Source organism: Clavelina lepadiformis, chromosome 2 (assembly GCF_947623445.1).
Source record: "Clavelina lepadiformis chromosome 2, kaClaLepa1.1, whole genome shotgun sequence".
NCBI classification, from domain to species: domain Eukaryota; kingdom Metazoa; phylum Chordata; class Ascidiacea; order Aplousobranchia; family Clavelinidae; genus Clavelina; species Clavelina lepadiformis.
Window position 1 is genome coordinate 1,225,087 of NC_135241.1, and position 21,515 is coordinate 1,246,601.

Below are 21,515 nucleotides of genomic sequence, written 5' to 3' on the forward strand. Positions count from 1 at the left end.
TTTTTGAAAGCTGTAGCATGTAACTATTGCAGCAATGAATAGAAATAACCAATAAACAAAGTTACTCTTGCATTCTTGATATCACAGTGATAAGAATGTAAAATAGAAATGGAGGTAAATCTTATGGGGATGGCGATGTTGATTGTTTTAGGTTGGCCTAAAGCCAAAGGCTTTAGTCTTTCTTTTAGAACTCCTTGACTATTTAATCTTTGACTCCGTTGTTTATAGCTATCTCTGATTGCTTCTTTAAGTCAGCACAGCGTTCATAAAGTCCAAATTCATATATAGTCCAAAATATAGTCGTAGTCACATCAGAAACAATTTCATATCAATTTTTTATCTGAATAGAGCTAACACTTGAATGAATGATGAATTAGCGAGAAGGAAAAAGAGAGTGGTTTGAACCAAGCCTAAGTTTTTATATCCTATATATGAGCCAATCAGCGAAAGACATGTTACTTGCATCATGCTACTTATACATAGTATTTTACAATAATAATTAAAATGTAACATATTCTACGTCACCGAGGTTCTTTACCACAAGTACCATCTAAGTTCATACACTCTAAAATGTGACGCTACTTGAATACACTCATACTGTGTCAAATATGTCGGTTTAGGAATTCAATATTTCAATGACATGATTAAACGAGGATAATACAGCTTTCTAAATATTACATTTTATCTAACTGGAGAACATACAACCGCTTCTTAAAATGCCAATTATATAACTTATTACATTTCACTATTAAAATCGCCATAATCTAATACCAACTAAAAGATCCAAGATTAAACTGCATAGTGTTGCTGGTATTTGGCGACAAATTACCCGGAATACATGTTCTTTTAACACATCATACATAATCAACGCAAAAACACCACCAGTGCCTCTTAATATAGCACAAAAGGCACCGTTAAAGACTACCGCTCTACCGTTAAAGACTACGATAGGCTCTACTGCCCTGTCCCTGGTAAATTTTTCCAGCAATCAACAGCACCGTTGCACATACGGTCTTCTTTTTTCCCACCAGACTGCATCATGATATGTTTTCCGACAGTGTCAAATGGATAAGTAAGAAGACCAGAGCCACCGGTGACACACTCGGCAATTAAAAAACTGACAATGATGGGAGTATTCTTAGGATCTGGCAGCATGCGTTTTACGGTATCGTATGTTCCAAAGTAGGCGGCACGGTACACAATGATACCTTGGATGGAGACGAGGAAACCTTGATAGAGCCCCCGAACACCATCACGTTTGGCAATTGTAGCAATACAATTTCCGAGACCAGTAAATTCTCTTGAATTTCCGAAAAAAAAATGAATGATTGATTGAACATAAATGCAATTTAATGGATCCTACTGAAATAGATCTGAATGCTAATGCACTATATGAGCACTCAGTGCAGTCTGACAGTGTATAGCCTATAAATGATTAAATGATTACCTTACCTTATTTTGATTATATCAAATGTGTCCACGACGAAATACCAAACAAAGTAATAACATAATAATTGTGTGTTCTTGTTGCTACTTTTCCATTTTATTTATTAAAGGTGAAAGTGGTTTAACTAGCCTACTGGCCTAGGCCTATAACAAAAAATACATTAGGCCTTATTACATGTTGTTCAGCTGTTGGCCCCGACTGAAGAATATGGAAGTTTTCGTCGAGATTTCGGAGATGAAGACGTAAAATTCCGGTGTGCAAGGAAGCAGCCAGTGAACACTTCAACTTGGGGTCAAAACATGTCCGGTATTCATGGTATATATTGGTAGAAAAAGTGTGGCCTTTTATACTAAAAAAGCAAAAAGAAATTACACCTAGAGCGTTCTCTTTTTTTAGAATTTAGATTGCTCTTCCCCTACCGAAAAACAGATATGTCGTTGATGGTGTGCTATACATCTTCGGCAAACAATCCCTGGTGTGCTCAGACCACCATACTCTGCAAGTTCACAGACTGGGCTGTTTCTGTCCCTAAGCCTGCATGGTCCCCAATTGAGAACCGAGGCTAACCTGAAGTTGTTTTTTGACAGAAAACATGTGACCAAGCACAGCCTATCTTGATGCAAAAGGAGCTTCTATAAAGGGCGTCCGCGTCTGTTAAAAATGAAGAACACAGCGAATTTTTGGCTGCCACCATTTCATCAGAAAAAATGGTACACGCTCGAAGCTATTTTTCACAGTTTCTGGTTAACTTAACTTAAATGTTATAACATAATTACCTAAATCTAACACCAGTAAAACTTTAAATAGCTAGAATGAACTTTTTGCACACCCGTTCTTACCTAACCACCTATCTTTAACAACGGGCTGTGTGGCCTACTTTCGCCGAACTTTGCATGTTTTTGCAGCAAAATAACGAGCTGACTTGTCGCTAAGTTACGGTCAGGATAGCGAACGCTACACAACAGTGGCGATTGTTATATAAAACCAAGCAAATAAGTTGCCAGGCGAACTAAATCATTACATCAATCTTTCTTAATGCGAGGATTTTAGTACCCAGTCCAATACTGTAATTGCATAATAGACAGGTACAGAAAGTGCAGTGAGCGCGATATTGGTATCGTATGGAACAACCGAGATAAGCATTTACTGGTTGGTTGCTGCTTTGCATCGCCAACAGATGCAATTCTTTTGGTACAGTAGTTTAAGCGGTGCCGAATGAGCTACCGGGGTTTCTGAAGATAAAGGTTCACACTTCATTCTGCTCTGCCAAGTAATCCACATTCAACACTATACTAGAATGCGCTTAAGCCGTAAATTATTTTTCACTGCCTTGCCTCGAAAACCTCGCTGGTTACAATATACGCAACATTACTGAAAACATCTTCCCAAAAATAATATCTGTCAACTTCCAAAAAACCGCTGACATGACATCACACCGGAGTACATCAAACACGTCAGCCCATTATAGTTTATTTAAGCATACCATGGCACAACTGTAGTTTTAAAAGCGTATTGAGGTTAACCAACTACATATCCGAAAAGCAATTGAGTGAAAATGCCAAATGTAGCCTAAAACAGAAGCTAATGAAGCCCAAGCAGAATGGTGGTTTGCCAAGAATAAATTGCATGTCAGTTGAAATGAGTAAGAACAGAAAATTTCAAGAGAGTCATCATATTGTTGCAAGAAAAAGTACACAGATCGATGACATATGTGAGAGAAAGTAGCATATTGTGGTCGCAGTTACTCTAACTGTGAGACAGCAAAAGCTTTAAAGCACCACAAAAATTTTAATTGTCATATAAAATTTCCAGGGCAGAATTATCGCTTGATAGAGCGTTTTGAATGGTGCAAAAGTAACAACTTGCAACTTCTAACACCAAATAAAATATAATTTTACAAGTTCCCATCTTGGAATCACTAATATCGCAACAGCATAAAATGGCCATGAAAAGCAAAGAAAAACAGAAAATTTCATTAGCTAATTGATGGCTTCTGCACCCCTTCGAAACCCAAAATCACTTGTAACAGCAAAACTAAAACATTTCTGCGCATGGAAACAGAGTCGCGCTCTATCATAATCCTATGAAGGGTAAACCTTCGAAAAACAAAATGCAGCAATACAAATATTCATGCTAATTCATAATTGTACACAGCTCTTTAAGCACAGAAAGAAAGCGTCTTTTTAAGGACATGCATAATACATGACCACTCCCGCAATGAATTTTACAGTAAGCAAAAATTTTTCACATTCTACTAGACCGGAAGCATCAGAATAAAAATGAAAAGCTCAATCATTTCCAAGGGTTCTCCAACCACAAAGATCAAAATACAGTCACAGCAGCCAGACGTAGTCAAGTTTCAAACAAAAGGAATCAAATCATGTGGATTACTTTCAAGAATTTCTTTCCAACAGAAGCAGCAAATGCAAAGTGAGATAAGATAAAGAAGCACGCAATAAAGAAAATCCCACTAGTTACAAATAAAATTTCAGTATCTATCATAAGCGGGGTGGAAAAATATGAAGTAACAATTTAACTTGTAATAAATGCAAGGAAATTTGGTACAAACTCAGAAGTCACAAAATTATGAAAATACGTAAACACAAAGTTTTAATCATCATAATATGTATTAAAACAAGCTCAAAAGATATATCTGCGTACTCTATAGCAAATATGGTTGCGGATGAAATCGCTCACAGGAAGTTACAGGAGACAGGTTTATAATTATTGTAAAGGAGTTGGGGTAATTTTACCACAAGGTTCTTACATTGAACGAGCAGTTTTCAAATCAACTCATTTCCCTCATAATCAGCAGAAATTAAAGCATAGAAACAAGAAAAACACAATAATAATAAATAATCACAACATTTTTTAAACCCAACACATCTTAAATCCAAAATAAGTGGCAAATACATCAGCAATCACAGATGTGAGGTTGGCCATTATCTCCGATTCGTTTTTCATAAAACTAATCGAGATTTATAAAGAACATCAACATCATACGATGATTATATTGATACCCACCAATAGCTTTCAAATTTGACAAATGTGCGATTAACAAATTGCAACAAGGTTGGTTACCTTCCGTTTACATTGAAATTTAGTTGCAAAACATAACAAGAATAAAACTTAGCATGTACGAACATGGATGAGTGCTCAAAGCATTTACACAGAGAGACATTCAATAAAGGAAACTGTGCTGGATGAGATAGCTTAAAGGATAATCACAGTTCTATATTAACATATGTGGGTATTAGATCTCCAATCAATTGAATAATATTGGAGATATTAATATTAAGAATGAACATTACTCAATAGACTACCGGTAGTTGTCCAATCACATCACAGCAGATGCAGGTAATTATATCTGTAACTAAGTCGAGCATAACTAACCATTGTAACACACCACAAAATTGATGCTAACCTTGAACAGGACATAATAATTAATCTGGATGCCTGGCTGAAGGGCGGTGAAATTTTAAATTTCTTTTTGCATAGCAAAAACGTTTTTGCAGATTGTCTTGTTATCTACACAGCACATTTCTGTTGATAACACTTAGTACGATATAGAGCTTAATTGTGGTAAAACCTAATGGTGCGGTAGCATAGACACAGTTCAATGAGGGGTAATTTAAGTCACAATGCACAAAGTTAAATGTTTTCATAGTGGACGCCTTGCTTGACTGCCAATTGCCATTCTGAAAAACAAAAAAGCAGAATTTACTTTTAGCCACATTCAAACGTTGACAAGTTCGCGTGTAATTTACAAACCAAGATGTATTGAAGAAAAATTCCTACCATTTTTGAGGATGATTGCAGCCTTGTTTAAGTCAAATAAACCGGGATCATTCCATTTCGTTAAGGTTTCTTTTAGTCTCATTTCAACCGGAGGAAACATTAATTCAACAGCATTGACAGCTTTAAATGTGTCAGTGGATGTTAATGGTTCATCTATTTTCTTCAGGATAAATTTATCGTCGCCGAAAGTCAATTGCTTTTCATTCTCTTTGCTTAGCACAATGTCTTCTTCATATTCAAATGAATATTCTGTGCTTGATCTTTCCTCCTCGACACTGAAAAAGTCAAGACCCCATTCATTTTTTAATTCAAGCATGACTCTGTGTTCAACTTCAACAACAGTTGAATGATTCGTGTTGTCTTTAATTAACCCATCCTCATGGGAACCGATATCAACTTTGGTCTCAATTTTTACACTAGAGTCATTAATTGCTGGCTTTGTGGTAGGTGTTTCTTGTGTATGCTTTTTGTCTTTGTTCTTGTCGAACATTGCTGCAGTAGTGGATTGTTCACGCTGTGATGGTGGCCCTGGCTTAACACCTGATGGCATTGGTTGAACCAACGGCAACGGTTGCTGGTTTTTTGTTGCAAAGAAATGGGCTGCGCCAAGGATCTGCGACACATTTGAGAGGATATCACCATGGTGATCACTGGTCGGACTCATCGCCTCTGTGGAACAAGGAGCACAATTGTTTGAAGATGACGAAGAAGTGGAAGAGCCATCTTCACTGCTACTTGCTAAACTGCATCCAGTGCTGTCTAGATTGCCCTTTAACTTGCTCGCATACGAGGCAGTTCGACTATTCAAGACATTGCCGCAACTTCCTGCATCTGGCAGCGTCGGAAGGGTTGGCCACTGGATGTCACTCTCTCTATCATAGATATCTTCGTGTCCCACAAATTGCGGACGGTTTTGTATGGGTTGTGGTGAAAGTGGGTGATTGCGACCAGAGTCTTGAGCCTGACTGCTACTAAATGTGGGGGAGGGATCACTGTATCGTCGTTTTCTTGTACCTGAAGAAAACAAAAAATATCGCAAGGTGTGCTGACAAAATCATGATCAGTTAGCCTGATCAAAATTACTGGCAAAGAACGAAATGTGTAAATAAGTAAACTATTTCAAGAACTCGTTTGAAGGCAGGTGGTTTATCAGGTAAATGAGTGGTTAATTCGTGGCAATTAATTAATAAGATAACATTAATAAGAAAACAGAAGAAGCGAAGTATTAGGAACCGTGAGGTTTTCGAAAAATAGAGTACCAGTAAGTCAACCATCAACGGGAAGTTAAATGTTTGTGTAAGTGGGGTGGTCATGTTGGTAGATTTAACACCTGAGCACAACATCACAATTGTAAGAAATTCTTTAAGGATCATAGGCATTGTTGCTTGTAGTGCACGCACTGCCTGGAAAAAGCTTGCATTGTCTGTATTTTTGGTTTAAATCACCACTAGCATTACATTGTAATCTTTATCCTCGAACAGACTGGAAAATCTTCAGATTCGAACTGCCTGGATTTTTTTGGCAATGACCCCTATGCTTATTATAACATGCGTTTTGGTGATCCTATTGTTTATTAGAAAAATACACATTCATCCCATAATAGCTCATCAACACGTATTTTACGTTGTTACACTACAGACCAAATAAATGTGATAAGCAATACATCACTTACAACTACTTTGGCTAAACAAGACTTTCATAAATACTTGCCCTATACAACAGTTGATATTTCACTTTACGTAATAAGTGCAATACTTTTCTTGATGGAAAGTTATTTTAACTCGGTTTTATGTGACGCCATTATAAAAAGAATTAACGGAAATACATATTATCATTGTCTTTACCATGAAAAGTGCTCATAAATAAGAAGTTTTCACAGTAGATCTATTTACAGTATACACATTGCACATACCATGGGCTAAGCTGTGTGCGCACGCGCAAATAATGGCAGAAGAAGTGCTCACAATGCAGCTGCAATCAACTAGCTATGACGTAACAATTGCTATCCATTAGTGGATTGTAATGTAATAATACACAGATGATCGTTTTAGGTGGGGGTTGATTTAGTAGTTTTGTGACAACTTTTATGCAGTCGTAGCCTGGATACTAGATTGGTCGCGTTAGTGAAACAGAATGCTGTACACTGCCACAGAAGATATACCGGGCCTTGTTTTAAGTCGTTGTTAACTGTCTACTGTTCTACTGTCCGTGCATTTATTCTTCAATGAAAACATGATTTGCATACCTGAGCCCAGAGGCGAACAACTCCCACTGAGAGAGCCTTTGCCTCCATTTTTTCTTCTTCGTTGAATGGTGTGATAATGATCTTCATCGTTACCAATGGTTCCGGTCTCCTGACTTTCACCTAAGTAGTGATTACAAAGACACATAAAAACAGGCAATTATTTATGCTGAATTTCAAGTGACTTTGTACTTCAAATTGCACTCTCTCGCTGGCAATGGTAAGGATTTGTAACATGTGCACTCCTACCGTTACATCTACTTGTTATTATGTTATTTGTGTAACGTTATCTCACCTTCAGCAGGGACTGGAAGCTCTTCGTTGGGAAGAGACAATGATCTTTCTTCCTTATCTGATTCCTGGGAGACTCTCTGCTCGAAAAACTTTTTCTTTTCTCCCTTCTTTTGTTTCTTGCTTTTCTTTTTATCAACTTTCAGCAATGGCTGCCTTTGTTCTTTTGATTTCTTTTTATTTTCCGTCGAAATATCTGCCGTGTCACCGCACTCCTGCAGTATTTTATTCATGGTTTCGTCATTCAAAACTTCTCTCTGTGACAAGAATTGGACAGTTGAAGCTAGAAGTAGACTTTTACCAAATAAATTATGCAGAAAATGAAATCGATGTTTCACGTACAAAAGCAAAAAGTATACAAATGCATGTCTTTTTTGCTAAAATTAAGGTAAGGATGCATATTGTATATATACAACATAAATCAAAATATAACAAGTGTTGAACATGCTAACAACATACCAATTCCTGTTCTTTCTGCTTGCGTTGTTGCGATTTGCTGAGCTGTGTTGGTCCTAAAGATCCATAGTTCTTTCCGTTCAATTCACTAAAGTTGGTGGCTTCTTCTAGAGTATGTGGGAATTCTTTGTTTCTCTGTTGGCCAGTCATCTTGGACTGCTGCTCCTCTTTGAATTGCTTGATTGTGCGTTTCTTTTTTGGCTGATCCGGACACCCAGAATTGATAACCTTTTTCTCATCAATGATGGACTTACTATTGGTGTCCGCTTCCTCAAATGTCTGCTGCTCTGAGGTGTTTGCTTTCAGCTCTCGAAGTTTCTTACGCCGATGATTCCGTGAAGATTTACTCATCTTCTCATCGGAGTTCTCTGTGATGGCAGTATCTGAAATCAAAGGAAGATAACTGAAGCGTGGCAAAGTCGAAGGATGTTCATTCTTCTTAGCACACATTAGAGAAAAACTGAATGTCAGAAAAAAGCTCATCATGCTACTGCAAGATGATGTGTAGTTTACGAACAAATCTTCAAACTGTCGACTTCACAGGGTGATACAGTGCTGTTGCTAGGCTAAAGCTTTTTTTAAATGAAAATCCAATTTAGTTGCAACCGTTGAGGTAATTACAAGCATTTGTAACAGAATAAAATCACAGTTCTACTTTGAAGTTTCTATTCAAAACTCAAAATAAAGTTCCCATGCATAAAGAATATAGATCACCACACGCAATATCAAAAAGTTACTTACCCTCTTTCTTATTATCAAGCCCTGACACCACCTTCTCCTGTTCATTCTCAGCAACTGAGCCTATTTAAAGAAAAAGCTTAAACCATACAAAATATCAATACGCGTAACTTACATAAATTCTTCGCTCTAATGAACACACGCGAAAAGATGCCAAATTATTAAGCAAACGCATTGCCACTACAGTATCGCAATTAATTAATATACTATTTTCCAACGTCAAATTAAAAGATCATTGTAAAATATCAAAATCATCATCAGTTTGGGTTTTCATGACTTTTGTGAAGAAAATTATAGTGACCTCTATGTAACCTACAGGTTATCAAAAAAGCGAAACCGAAAAACAACAACAGCATAAGTTCAGAAACCTTTAGATTTCTTCTTTTTCTTCTTCTTAACTTTTTTGTTGGGCTCAAGTGCATTGTCACTTTCATCTTCAACACCCATTGGCCATGTTGAGTCAATTTTCATAATGCAACTGTTGGGTCTGTCAAAAAACACATTGTTACCTGATTTCAGCCAATCCATGTATACACAAATTACCTGCTCTGTCAGTGCTATGTAGCCCATGTTATTCGCAAGACATTTAAACTAATAAATTTATACATATATGGGGGGTAATCATATATAAATATATACAACATATATGTATGCAATACAGTGGATTAAACACGGCTTTACAAAAAACACAATTGTTTTTATTAGGGATAGACCGAGTATGTAACAGACCCAAAAAGTTCAACAAATCTCCTTGTTTTAAGCTAGATCTTCTTCTGCAAGCAAATAAAAATGCAGAGCTTATGTTTATATATTTATTAATAGTCCATCTTTTAATTGCTCTTGATCTGGTTTAAATAAGATCACTACACTATAACCTATATACCTTAACAAGAAAGCTGCTGAACGTTTCCCAGAGAACTGCAACTTAATTTAGACGTCAAAAGATTTTTTTGAACTGGACAACACTGATTTTATGCGCATAAAGACTTATAACATTGAAATACGACATCAGTAAAAGCAACACAAGACAAGTCATGGTCAGCGAAATTCTTCTTATCACTGAGCTATTGGGTGGTATATCACTTTCATTACGATGCCATGTGTTGGCTAAAGCAAAAACTTAATGAAGTCATGACCTTGCACTTGATCGACAAGAACGAATTAGACCAAAACAGCTTATTATAAAATTATGCACTGCAGGTATAAAAGCGGACACTCATCCTAGACCAGCCATGCCTAACCCCAAAATTCCAATCTTTGAATCTGTGGGCTCAGTTTAGTCCAGGAAAAGGCCTAGATGAATCCTTGATCCTACAAAGTACAAACCTATTTTGACATAGAGCTATGCTCAGACTTTCCGACTCATTTATAAGCATCAATTGCTTGGTTAGGCACCCTAGCTTTTGCGCATACTATGTATATCATATAACCTTTCATTTTAACGATAGTTGATTTTAATTATACTGCATACTGGCCCATCATGGTCAAATGAATTTTTTTATGTTATAACCTACACACTTAAAGCTTCAATTTACTTTGGCTGAAGTAAATGACTATCATCTATTCAAATATACTGTATAATCAAGTCAGGCTACAGTGCATGTTTTACTTTAAAGTGTTGGATCACAGCTCTGTAAACTAAAAGAAATTTGTGAAATTTACGACTACAAAAACTTGTGCTAGCAAGAAAACAGTCTGTCACCTGAAATGGTTTAGAAACAAGGCCCGAGGCTAACAATTCCCAGTTCACATGATTTTCGCACAACTTAGCAGGTGATAAATTTAATTTTTTTAATCTAGCATATATATATACTTTCTGAATAACATATTTTTCCCAGTCGATCTACCCCTAGTCAAAATAATTGAAATAGAAAAACAGACCCAGGGAGGCTGCCCATCTCAATGGATCTGCCAGATTGCTGCAATTTGGGCATCTTTTCATTCAGTGAAGACTGGTACAGTCTCCTTCGATGATCATCAGTGTAATACACAGGTTTATCAAGATCAAACTTAATTGGGTCAGAAACACTTTCCCCGATATCAATACGACAATCTTCCTGTCTCTCATGAGAACTGTGTGTTATGTTATTTCGGGACGTAACACTTTGTGAGGACTGGAAAGTTTCGGAGTGTGAGGTTTTTGGTGAATCACTTTTTCGTGTTTCATTTTCATCGGATTCATCATCATCCATAAACTTCATGTTTTCCCACAAAGGCTTTCTGTTTTCAACCCCATCGTGCAATTCAACCAAATTGAAGTCATCACATGGATATCTTGTGTCACTCATTTCTTTAAACAAGTTCCTCTCTTCCAAGGATTTAACGTTCTTTGCTTTGCGATCATATGAGGAGCTACTGTGCATCACTTTTGTTTCTGTCTTTTTCTCGTCAGATAGCCGCAACGGCTTCACTCCGTGTGACTCTAACCACGCAATCTTACTCCGAAGTGTCTGCAGTGGTAGTTCCGAATATATTACAGCTTTTGGTTTTGCCGCTTCAGCCTATAAAACCAAAAAATTAAACATTTTTCAAGGAAAATCTAACCACAAAATTTATTTTAAAACATAAACTCCAAAATAAGTACAAAAGTATGGCATATATACTAATCTTTTCACCTCTTCTTTACTTGGAATCAAATCATAAATTTCAGTAAATTTTGTTCCATCTCCTTTCTTTAATGCTTCAGCCAATACGGCAGAATAATAAGACACTTCTAAACCCTCTCCTAAGGACATTGGTCTAAAATGAATAAAAAGGATTTCATTTCAATATGCCCAGCAGAACCATCATAATATGCTTTCCTAGTTTAAAAAAAAGCATTTCAGCATTTATGTTTTAATTGTTTACACACATCGATTTTATCACATCACAAACTGAGATAAGTAGGCCTAGCTAGAAAATTAAGATGAAATTGATTAATTACTTACTTGAAAAATGACAAAAATTATTTCATACTTTTTGTACAATAGTCCATCTGTCTGGTTTGCAAAATAGCAATCAATAACTGCCTAATTGTAATTTATTGCCTTAGATACCAATCAAAATCGCCTTTCTAGCCACAAAATCCAACCTGCAAATATTTGTCACAGGTTACCCGTGTATCAATATATGTTTTACAACTTCTCTATACCATAAAGTTTCATAACCTTCATTGTTAACCTGATTGAAAACTTTCCTGTTTTTTACAATAGATGTGGGCCAGTCTAGGCTAACAAAAAGACTGAGTATTGCTATGAGTTTAGCTTAAACTGGACCAATCCAAGCCAACCGTTCTGCAAAGTAATTTTCGAACAACTAAATCTTAGCAATTAAAATCCTAAATTCACAAATATACAGTCTATAGATGTGTGGAAATCCTTTAGGCGAGTCGCCTCTCAAGTCTAGTCTATTAATTTGTTTTTTGTTTTGAGGCTGGATACAAGCAAAGACTTCTCACTAGTGGCTTTTAGGTTTGTTTAATTTGTCCTCCTTTCTTTCAATTTATGTTAAAGAATCGTAAAATCTGACGGCGACAAATCTCTACTTGAATCCAGTCTGTAATTAATTAGGCACCAACCAAACCCAACCTGCAGCTGCAACTTCGAAGTGCAAGAATCGAAACGAAAAGAATGGAAAAAAGAATTCGGCGACATGACTCGGATTCGTCTTGCTTGACTGACCTTCAGTCAAATTAATTATTTTGTGCGGGTTGCATTTACGACGAAAAACTTTCTTGTTTTTTTGGTTGTTTTCTTTATAGAAATGTTTGCGTTCTTGACAAATGATCATGCAAATGTTATACTCATATATCGAAAAAATAATTTCACGTGTCCATTTTAAAATTCATTTGTTTACACGTAGGGGTGTTAAGCAAAAACCTAAATTACAAATGAGAATTTTGAGTGGAGTACAATTAAACTTACCGACATGAGAAGGCAATTTATGCAAAGGTAATTATGGTTATTAAATAGCATGCTTTTTGGTTTATGGAAGTTGGACATGAAGAATCGTTAATTTCTCTCAGCAAGATATGGTTGTTTAAAAATAGAATCACAGATATGTGTGCACGTGATAAGAGGTTATGCTTCACCGCACCCAGTAGGCTATATGTATGGTCATTACGTCAACATTAAATTGATATGCGATAATGTACTAATTTGGTGACGAACAAAAGAACACGTGTGCTCCTGTATCACTAATATTTCTGTTCGAAGTTCTCTTAACAAAAGCTTTACAAGAAGATATAGCCTATTTCAATTTTCAACATGTGGCGTAATGTTACGGCAGAAGTGCCGAAAGAGAATTTCTGAAGACGTAACTTCGCGTGAGAAATTCAAGAACATTCTGAAACCAGTTCTTGTTCAAAAACGAAACTAACAGTAGCGCACACACCAGTTTTGTACAGTATGCGCAATACACCTACGATTGAAGCAATTTCATACTCGGAGAAGCGTTTTTACAAATGATTGGTGATTTTAGCTCTCATAGCCTGTTGTAGCCAATGCCAATATTTATCAAAAGTCTTTCGCAATTCAGCAGTTGCAGCAAAACACTTTCCTTCAACAACTTTTATTGCAACATGTTGCCTCAAGCTGTCTGTTAATGAACAGTCGGTAGCAATATTGGTCTACTTTATATGCAAGGTTAACGAAAAACAGCATATAATAATAAATCATAGCAGGTACGAATTACATAAGTCCGCAATCAACTTAAAAAATAGTTGTTTGCTTTCCGGCAGGCTCGCAAATCCAGTCACCAACAATTCTTCCTTCTGAGCAAGGTATGTCCAAAAGTGCTCAGATTACCAAGTCCTTTACACAAATTTAAAATCGCCATCTTGAAAATAAATTCAAGAAATAAAAGAAATAAATCGTTTATTCTCGCGAACTTTTTCCCAAAGCAGTTGGCCTAATAACGTTTCCTCTTCTGATTTGCCCCCATCCGATCAACCTGAAACAATAAACCACCATTTTAGAAAGGATGTTTTGGATCGTTAGTTGACACTTATTGCCTGCACCTTTGTCCTTTCACATTTATTTTACTTGCAGAAGTGACTAATTTCAACAAAAAAAAATAAGTACCCACACAACTGCTAGCATATATTTTATGAGCTTAAACAACCCACCTCCAATGCTTCTCAACTCTTCTGCTTAAGGCGATCTTTTCGCCTACTTCGGTACACACAGGATTGGTGAGCATCACCTTCGCCAGATCAGCTTTAATTGCTAAAACGCGACCTCCGGTGGAAAGAGAACCAATATTGACCATCAGGATTTCATTTTTTGTCAACTTCTGAACCTGATTTAGCGATAAACGAGACTTCATTACAAAGTAAATCATTTGAAAATAATGATCCTGCAAACATTCGTAGATGTAAACGATTTTGCAACTGTAGCAAAAAGTGCTTTCAAAACGAAATTAGTAAATAAACAAACTGAGGAAAAACACGACGGAGATGCCTTACCTTGGCTCCTTTCTTATCTCCTTCAGTTTTAACGCCGAGCAGACGCCGGAGAAGAAAATAGGAAATTTCGATCTCAGTGAAAATATCAGGAAGGGAACCAACCTCACCCAGAACATGGCCAACCATACGGTCAGCTCGGCAGAGGGTTGGATCGATCTTAGTACCAGCGCCTGCGCAAAACACGAAGCTGATGTTTAAGGCATGCCGCTTAAGTACAAGTGGCATTTATGAACATTAGTTGTGGTAAATTTTCGTCCCTGTAGTTGCATATCGTTAACGCTGGACATTTTTGCGATTTTCTTAGGCGTATCACGGATAAAGAGGCTGTGTGCTGCTCACCAATTAGCCCTCCTGGCACTGCGTATTGAAGATCATTGTGTTCAGCAAACAACGATACGATCCTCGATAAGATCGGGCGAACTTGAAGTTTTCCTTCGGAATCTTTTGCAACGATTCCCGGCCGAATTTCTATTTCCTGGCCGATCTATAAGCAAAATATTGGACAACATTTAGCCTACAAAGCAATTAACATATAGTTTTCAAACGTGAAAATCGAATTCTCGTATTCCATACAGGCTGGCTCGATATAAAAAGGCTATGAAAGCAGACAAGTTACCTTCAGCACCCCCTTCAGTATACTTCCACCAGCCACACCTCCCTTCAAGTCGTCAACTTCACAACCAGGTTTGTTGACGTCAAACGAACGAATTACTACAAAATAAAAAGCGTAATACAACAAATTAACTCCTTAGTTGTTTGTTTGTCACAGATTTAAGCAGCTTAACCGATATATGCCGACGTTTGTAAGACAATAAGCCACAGACAATTTGTTTCTCTCTTTTATTAAAAAATTGTGCAATAAACAGAGCGCACGTCATCACCCATAAAACACCAAAGTCCATGCATAATAGACGTGGATTAAAACTCGTGTTTTGAAAATCTTGAACTGCCGACATTTCGGACATTTGACTGCAGCTGCTTACATCGTAACATTCGTAGACTACTTGTGTTCAGCTTTAATAAGTTGTGAGCATTGCTGCAGGTTATTGTTGCCGAAAGGTAACGCTCTTTACGTTAAGAAAAATTGTTAAAGTTTACATATTGACGCATTTGCTGTTTCACGACCTCCATTTGAAACGGCGGCCTTGATACACAGCCCCCAGCCGGAATGCGGTTAATCTTTTCCGGCGCGAAGCGTGCAGCTGCCAGGGTAGTTAGTTAGTCTTACAACACCTACGTGTCATTTTTCCAAAAAACCTTTCGGAGAAAGAGAACGAACTCAATACAATGCTTTAGGTTACAAAGCATGAAGATTTTAGAAGGTTTTGGAAGGTTTACACCCGTGTGACGTGCGTGAACAAATAATACATCAATCACACTTGAGACGACGACACTGTGCGACATAAAGATTTGCAACGGTGACAAATTACCGCATCATAAAACGGAAACAAAACAGACAAAATGAAACAGGAGTTGGTGAAGTGTATTTTGCCACGCGATAATCTGGTTGTTATCTTAATTATGGTTTCAATTTATTATCATTATGCGCAGGACTGCCGGCGCAATTTAATTAACCTACAAAGTTTGACCTAGACTTGAACGACAGTTCGTGGATATCAGTAGACGTAAAAAAATCATCTGTCTTGTCAGTTCGTAGTTCATCTGTTTTAGTAGCAACGAAAAAGCATTATCGAAATTAAGCTTGCCGCAAGTTTGGGACAACTACCAGACACGCCTTGTGTGGGCTAGAGTTAGGGTAATTAAATGCGTTTGTTTGTTTTTTATCGGCTTTCATTGTTTTATGACAACAGTTTGCATCATATTTTCGCCCGTCATAATTAACAGGAAGAAAGAAAAGATTCGATTTATCATTACACGAAATCTTTGAGATATGCCACTAATTGTGCCAATAGTGTAATTGACCTCAAGCACACATTTCGAGACTACTTGGCTTATCAACGACGTAAATGGGTAAAAATCATTACGTCATAATCACATGGAAGGGCGTAATTCTGATGCCCCTCAAGCACAGTACTGGTACTGTATGAAGCAATATGTTTGCTGCTGTATTGCTACCAACTTTACCGCGTTAAATTAACTTTTCTAACATCCGATGACGTTTTGCTTACGTCACAAAAGATGTGAGTGGTTTTCAGGTTGGTAGAGACCGTGAAATAGTTGAAGGGCTGCAGAACGAAAAATGAGTGAAAGTATCAACCGATTTTACCAATCAATCTTGGCTTTGAAGTGAAGTCTCGAAGCGGGATAGGAATCTTTTTCACGATGTATTCGCAAACAACTTCGATGTTGTATTTGAGCTGAGCTGATATCGGGATTATGGGGGCTCCTTCAGCGACGGTACCTGAAAAATTTTGATATTCAAGTTCACTCTTGAGCCTAAACGGCTGACACTGTAGTAACATATCGGTTCAAATACCTTGTACAAATTTCATAATTTGATGATATTGTTCTTTCGCTTGAGTTTGCGTCACTAAATCGATTTTATTCTGTAAAATGATGATGTGTTTCAACTTCATGATTTCTATGGCGGCAAGATGCTCAGATGTCTGCGGCTGGGGACAAGTTTCATTGCCAGCTAAACAACAAAAAAATATTTGCTTAATCAACTTCGCATTGATACCGTGTATGTAGTAACACAATCAATTACAATCACGCGATAGTTATTTCTGCGGTTTACAGAGATATTTCGCAGCGGCCAATGTTAAAAGCAAAGCAACTACGGTAACAATTACAAGTATTATCAATCAATCTAGAAACCAATCATCTATTACATAACAAGTATATAAACAAAGCCAATAGTATGGCGTATGGCTCACCAATAAGCAGTAAGGCGGCGTCCATAACAGCAGCTCCGTTCAACATGGTAGCCATAAGGATATCGTGGCCTGGACAGTCCACAAACGAGACGTGTCGCACAAGTTTGAAGTTCCCGGTCGCTCCGTTGAACTCGGCGGGAAATTCGTCTTCCTTTCCACTGCTGCACGCGCAGTAGCATTCCGGTCTTGGGCCTTCAGCTTTGTAAATCTGCGAAGAATTTCATAAACGGCCCGAACACAAAATGAATAAGCAAGCAATTACGAACAGTGGAGTCAGAATATTAGCTATTGATTTCTGTTCGAGTTTTTGTTCCACGTGTAGGAGTCGTAACTTCCGACATTTTGCTCTCAAACAATTATTTGGTCACAATTATATTTGTCTGATACCAGCAAGTGGCGACAATTCTACCTTGGCATTGGCATAACCGAGCTTGATGGTGATATTTCTTTCCAGTTCATTCTTAAAGCGAACGGTATGTACGCCGGATATGGCTTTCACGACCGTCGACTTCCCGTGCGCTACATGGCCGATGGTGCCAATGTTAATCGTAGCTTGTCTGCTGATAACTTCAGGCGTCAATGGAGTGAGTGTGGTTACATCCTGTGGAAAGATAATTGTGAGCAACATTTTGTATTACAAAGGTGAAAACAGTATCTGCAAAAATGCAAGGAGTGATCCCCCGTAAATGAGCGTTTGTACACAGCGCCAGAAACAGGCATGGCACATGCATAACACCCTTTTGTTTAGTACAAAAAAGTGTACGTTGCATGGCGGTCTGGATGGCTGTTGCCTCATTGAAAACGAGAGTGTTTGAGTGCATGCGAAATGCGAACGCCCCTCAGGGAATTGACCCGTTTTATTATCTCATGAGTCATTACAGTCCATCGAGAAAAACCTCTGACAATCTTCTGAGAAATCAGAGCAAGTCATAACAATGGTGAGAGAAAAAAGCACTGGCATATTTTGTGGTCTCCCCATTAGCAGACTTAATCTCAGAGCAATGATTATAGCCAACAACCAATTGACCTAATCATTATGAACAAAGTGACAAAGTTGTTTGATAATAATTGGCAAGTTTGCAAGGTCTTATACTTGACTTTGTGACATTTCACTCAGCTCGCTTTCTCAATAGTGCCACTGTGGAAATGTGGTGTGTTCCCATGCAAATTGTCTGCCACTAAATGTGGAAAAAGTCTTGTTATGATGCTCAATAAAGTGTGGTGGGTATCTTTTGCAGAAAGTTTCACTGGTTTCATTGTCATTGTCTATTTCAGTTGGTTTGTGATAGTTCAACCAGCAGAAAAAAACTTTTAACAACCATATGATCACAGTCCACACACCTTACAAAGCATATAATTTTGCTTTTATGCTGCACTGGATTGGAAACAGATTCGACAAACAATAATGATTTCAACACTTTTCAATCAATGATAAAAAATTAGCCGGGGAAATTACAACTTTGCCTCAAACAAGAATTTTTGTCTAATTAATTTTCACACTTTTGACTACGACACGTGTTACTTTAATTTTCGTAGCCTGTACTTCTTATCTTTTGTTCCAAATACAGGGTGTTTCAAAAAAGCAACGCTATAAAAATACACTGATTATAATAATAATATTAAAATAAACCATTCTAAAAAAACAAACACTTGTATATAGGCAATAGGTAGATTAGCAAGTTTTTAGACAATTATATATTATGTTATCGTGATTATTTATCATTTTATAAATATAAATAGTTTTTACTACAACAATAACAACAGACGTAAACGGCATTACCTGTTTTATTTACACAGTTCACTTTTGAAACACCATGTAAAAATTATTTTAATATCATTTGACAATTAATCCAACGTTCTTAGGGGGGAAATGTTAAAGGTGTTTTGCTTGAGCCACCACACATCTCCGCAAGGCACGCCTTTAGTAAAATTAGCAGCAATTTTGCTCTAATTATGCCTTTTTGTTTTGCTTTGACCACTCGTAAAAGTTAAGGAAAAGCTTCTTTTTTAAGCTACTTGCATCGAGTTCAAGTGCTTCAACTTCAATGCAAATCACTGGACAGAGGCGTAAAAATGTCATAACAACTCTTCTTATACAAAATATCATCTTGGTTATTGTCATGCATGTTAAAACAAAATGAAAAAAAATTGAAAGGATTTTAAAACACGCTGATGAATTAAAATCTGACCAACGATCACAACTATGATGCCTCTTTGTCAAAAAAATACTTCTAAATTACTGGTTAAACAGTGCAGTTTGAGAGTGGATAATTTTAGTGGATTTTGAGAGATAAGCAAGATGCAATCCTGTATCTGATGAAATATATAAGTTTGTTGCATTACATTGAGTTTGATATATGCGTAACTTGTTATATTACAGTTTGAATCAGCGCAATGGGATGTTTTTCATACACTGGTTACCCAAACCTAAATCACAAACTTTTCAATTTGGCAACCTGGTATACATATATTAATATTGGCAAAGTAAGTATTTTACAGTCCTGTGTCAAAGCAGGGCCAACAAACCAACATTCCGCAAAAATGGTGCATCTTAAATTAAAGCAACAGCATCATGGCATTGCTAGCATTGTTACGGGAAATTACATTAGTTAAATTACAGTTACATTGTTGTTATTGTTTCGAATGTTACGGGAATCTGTTGAATTAAAATGTAAATATAACTATTCAAAACTACACGAAATTACTGATTTTGTTAATTTTTTTCACATTTACAAAATATTTGTTGCAAATCTGAAGGCTGAAAAAGGTCAATGTAAGATATATATAAATATCTTATCGTCGTATCACAAAATTGTCTGCTAAAAGTATGATGTAGCACAATAAAAAGACATGAGAACCACACTGGAAAGCATGGCACTTTTCAAAGAGATCTCGGGTTGCAGGACGACTAAAATCGGGGTGCACTAGGTGGTTTTGCAGTCAAGAAGGCAAACGCAGGGCACGTGGGATCCACTTTTCAAAGGTAAATGTGAATCGTTTGGGTGCAGCAAGTGCAGCCTTCAACAATTGTGAGGCTGCACTTACCGTGCTTTTCACAATGGAAAATGCACACTAACTGTCAATGAACCAGAGAGAAGTGGCGATGATCCGAGAAATTAAAACGTCTAAGATATTAACTACGGTACACTTATGATGTAAGGAACCTCACTGCAGAGTATGGCAGTATCCACTGAAATCTTCCGAGTACAGAAACAAAATTTTCACGCACCTCAACCAGCCGATGTGCATCCTGGTCTGAAACCAAAGCCAGGGTGTGGAGAGTGCAGTTTTTTAACCAAATTTCAATAGAAAACGAATAACAAAAATCATTGTCTACCGTTTCATTTATTCAGAGATTGCACTTCTCTGGCTTAACAACAATATACCGGAAGGTCTTTTTAGCCTACGAGGCTAATGTGCGTCATGTGTGTACCTACCATACTCTGCAGTCGGGATAAAGATTAAAGGATGTACTCAGTTTAGCATAGCTACCAAACCCAGAATATTGGTACCCTCACTGGGTCTAGTAAACAAGTGCACAACCATAGGATGCCTTTGCTATACTAGACCCCAGCTACTCAAATTGTGTCGTCATTTGGTTGTACACTTGTATACGAGACCCTATTAACTTACCAACGTAGAAACATCTTGCTTTGCCAAATGCGGCTGTCCTTGTGTCACTGTTGGTTCCTCTGACATGTTTCACGGGGATGCTTGAAATTTTTTTAGGTCAAAGTTGTTTGAATCGTGTTAAAAAAAATCGCACGATTTTTAGCAAGGTGCTGGTAGCTGCAAACAAAACAAATTACATGACATGACATAACGCACCATGTATGCATTCACTAGTGATATTTAAATAGTAATAACAGCATTAAAATTCTCTTTGTGTAGTATATCTCTCATCAGCAGGCCTAGCCTAGCTAACCTAGCCTCGATACCTATAGCTGTAGGCCTAGTGGCCTACCGCCATCGCCATACCACTATACCACTACCAGTACTTCACTCAGAAACGGCATGAATGATGCAACATGAGAAAATAATAATTCATAGTTGCAGAACAAACATTATGGTTGGGGCTAAACTAAAAACCTTCTTCTGATTTTCTTTAGTTTTGCTAAACAACGAAATTTCATTTCTTATTATTACATATGAAATTATCAAAAGATTGATTTACATAAATTTACAATATAAAAAAGATTAAACAAATCATTTAAGAAGCCAATTGATAAACCAAGTAGTTTATTATTTGATTGAACAGAGTCA

General features: G+C 37.1%; 2 protein-coding genes and 1 long non-coding RNA gene across 4 annotated transcripts; all 3 read right to left on the reverse strand.

Moving 5' to 3' along the window:
- Positions 1 to 65: 65 nt before the first annotated feature.
- Positions 66 to 2,335, reverse strand: LOC143445571 (uncharacterized). Of its 2 annotated transcripts, none has more exons than XR_013113836.1 (3): positions 1,867 to 2,335; positions 1,622 to 1,796; positions 66 to 1,300 (listed from the first exon to the last, which is right to left on the reverse strand). It is a non-coding gene; the product is annotated as an uncharacterized LOC143445571 (long non-coding RNA). The 2 variants fall into 2 exon arrangements; XR_013113837.1 differs by having other exon boundaries at positions 1,453 to 1,796.
- A 553-nt stretch (positions 2,336 to 2,888) lies between these two features.
- Positions 2,889 to 12,061, reverse strand: LOC143445572 (uncharacterized). Its single transcript, XM_076944769.1, has 10 exons — positions 11,900 to 12,061; positions 11,588 to 11,711; positions 10,854 to 11,473; positions 9,341 to 9,459; positions 8,976 to 9,035; positions 8,238 to 8,617; positions 7,783 to 8,035; positions 7,491 to 7,610; positions 5,246 to 6,259; positions 2,889 to 5,145 (listed from the first exon to the last, which is right to left on the reverse strand). Exons 2-10 carry the CDS (start codon positions 11,705 to 11,707, stop codon positions 5,099 to 5,101), a joined length of 2,733 nt encoding a protein of 910 aa, XP_076800884.1. The 5' UTR covers positions 11,708 to 11,711; positions 11,900 to 12,061; the 3' UTR covers positions 2,889 to 5,098.
- Positions 12,062 to 13,568: 1,507 nt separating this feature from the next.
- On the reverse strand, positions 13,569 to 21,059 carry LOC143446503 (eukaryotic translation initiation factor 2 subunit 3). The gene is made up of 10 exons (XM_076946158.1): positions 20,886 to 21,059; positions 17,662 to 17,853; positions 17,253 to 17,460; positions 16,853 to 17,011; positions 16,643 to 16,777; positions 15,032 to 15,126; positions 14,755 to 14,899; positions 14,416 to 14,585; positions 14,077 to 14,249; positions 13,569 to 13,901 (listed from the first exon to the last, which is right to left on the reverse strand). Exons 1-10 carry the CDS (start codon positions 20,949 to 20,951, stop codon positions 13,826 to 13,828), a joined length of 1,419 nt encoding a protein of 472 aa, XP_076802273.1. The 5' UTR covers positions 20,952 to 21,059; the 3' UTR covers positions 13,569 to 13,825.
- Between the last annotated feature and the right edge of the window lie 456 nt (positions 21,060 to 21,515).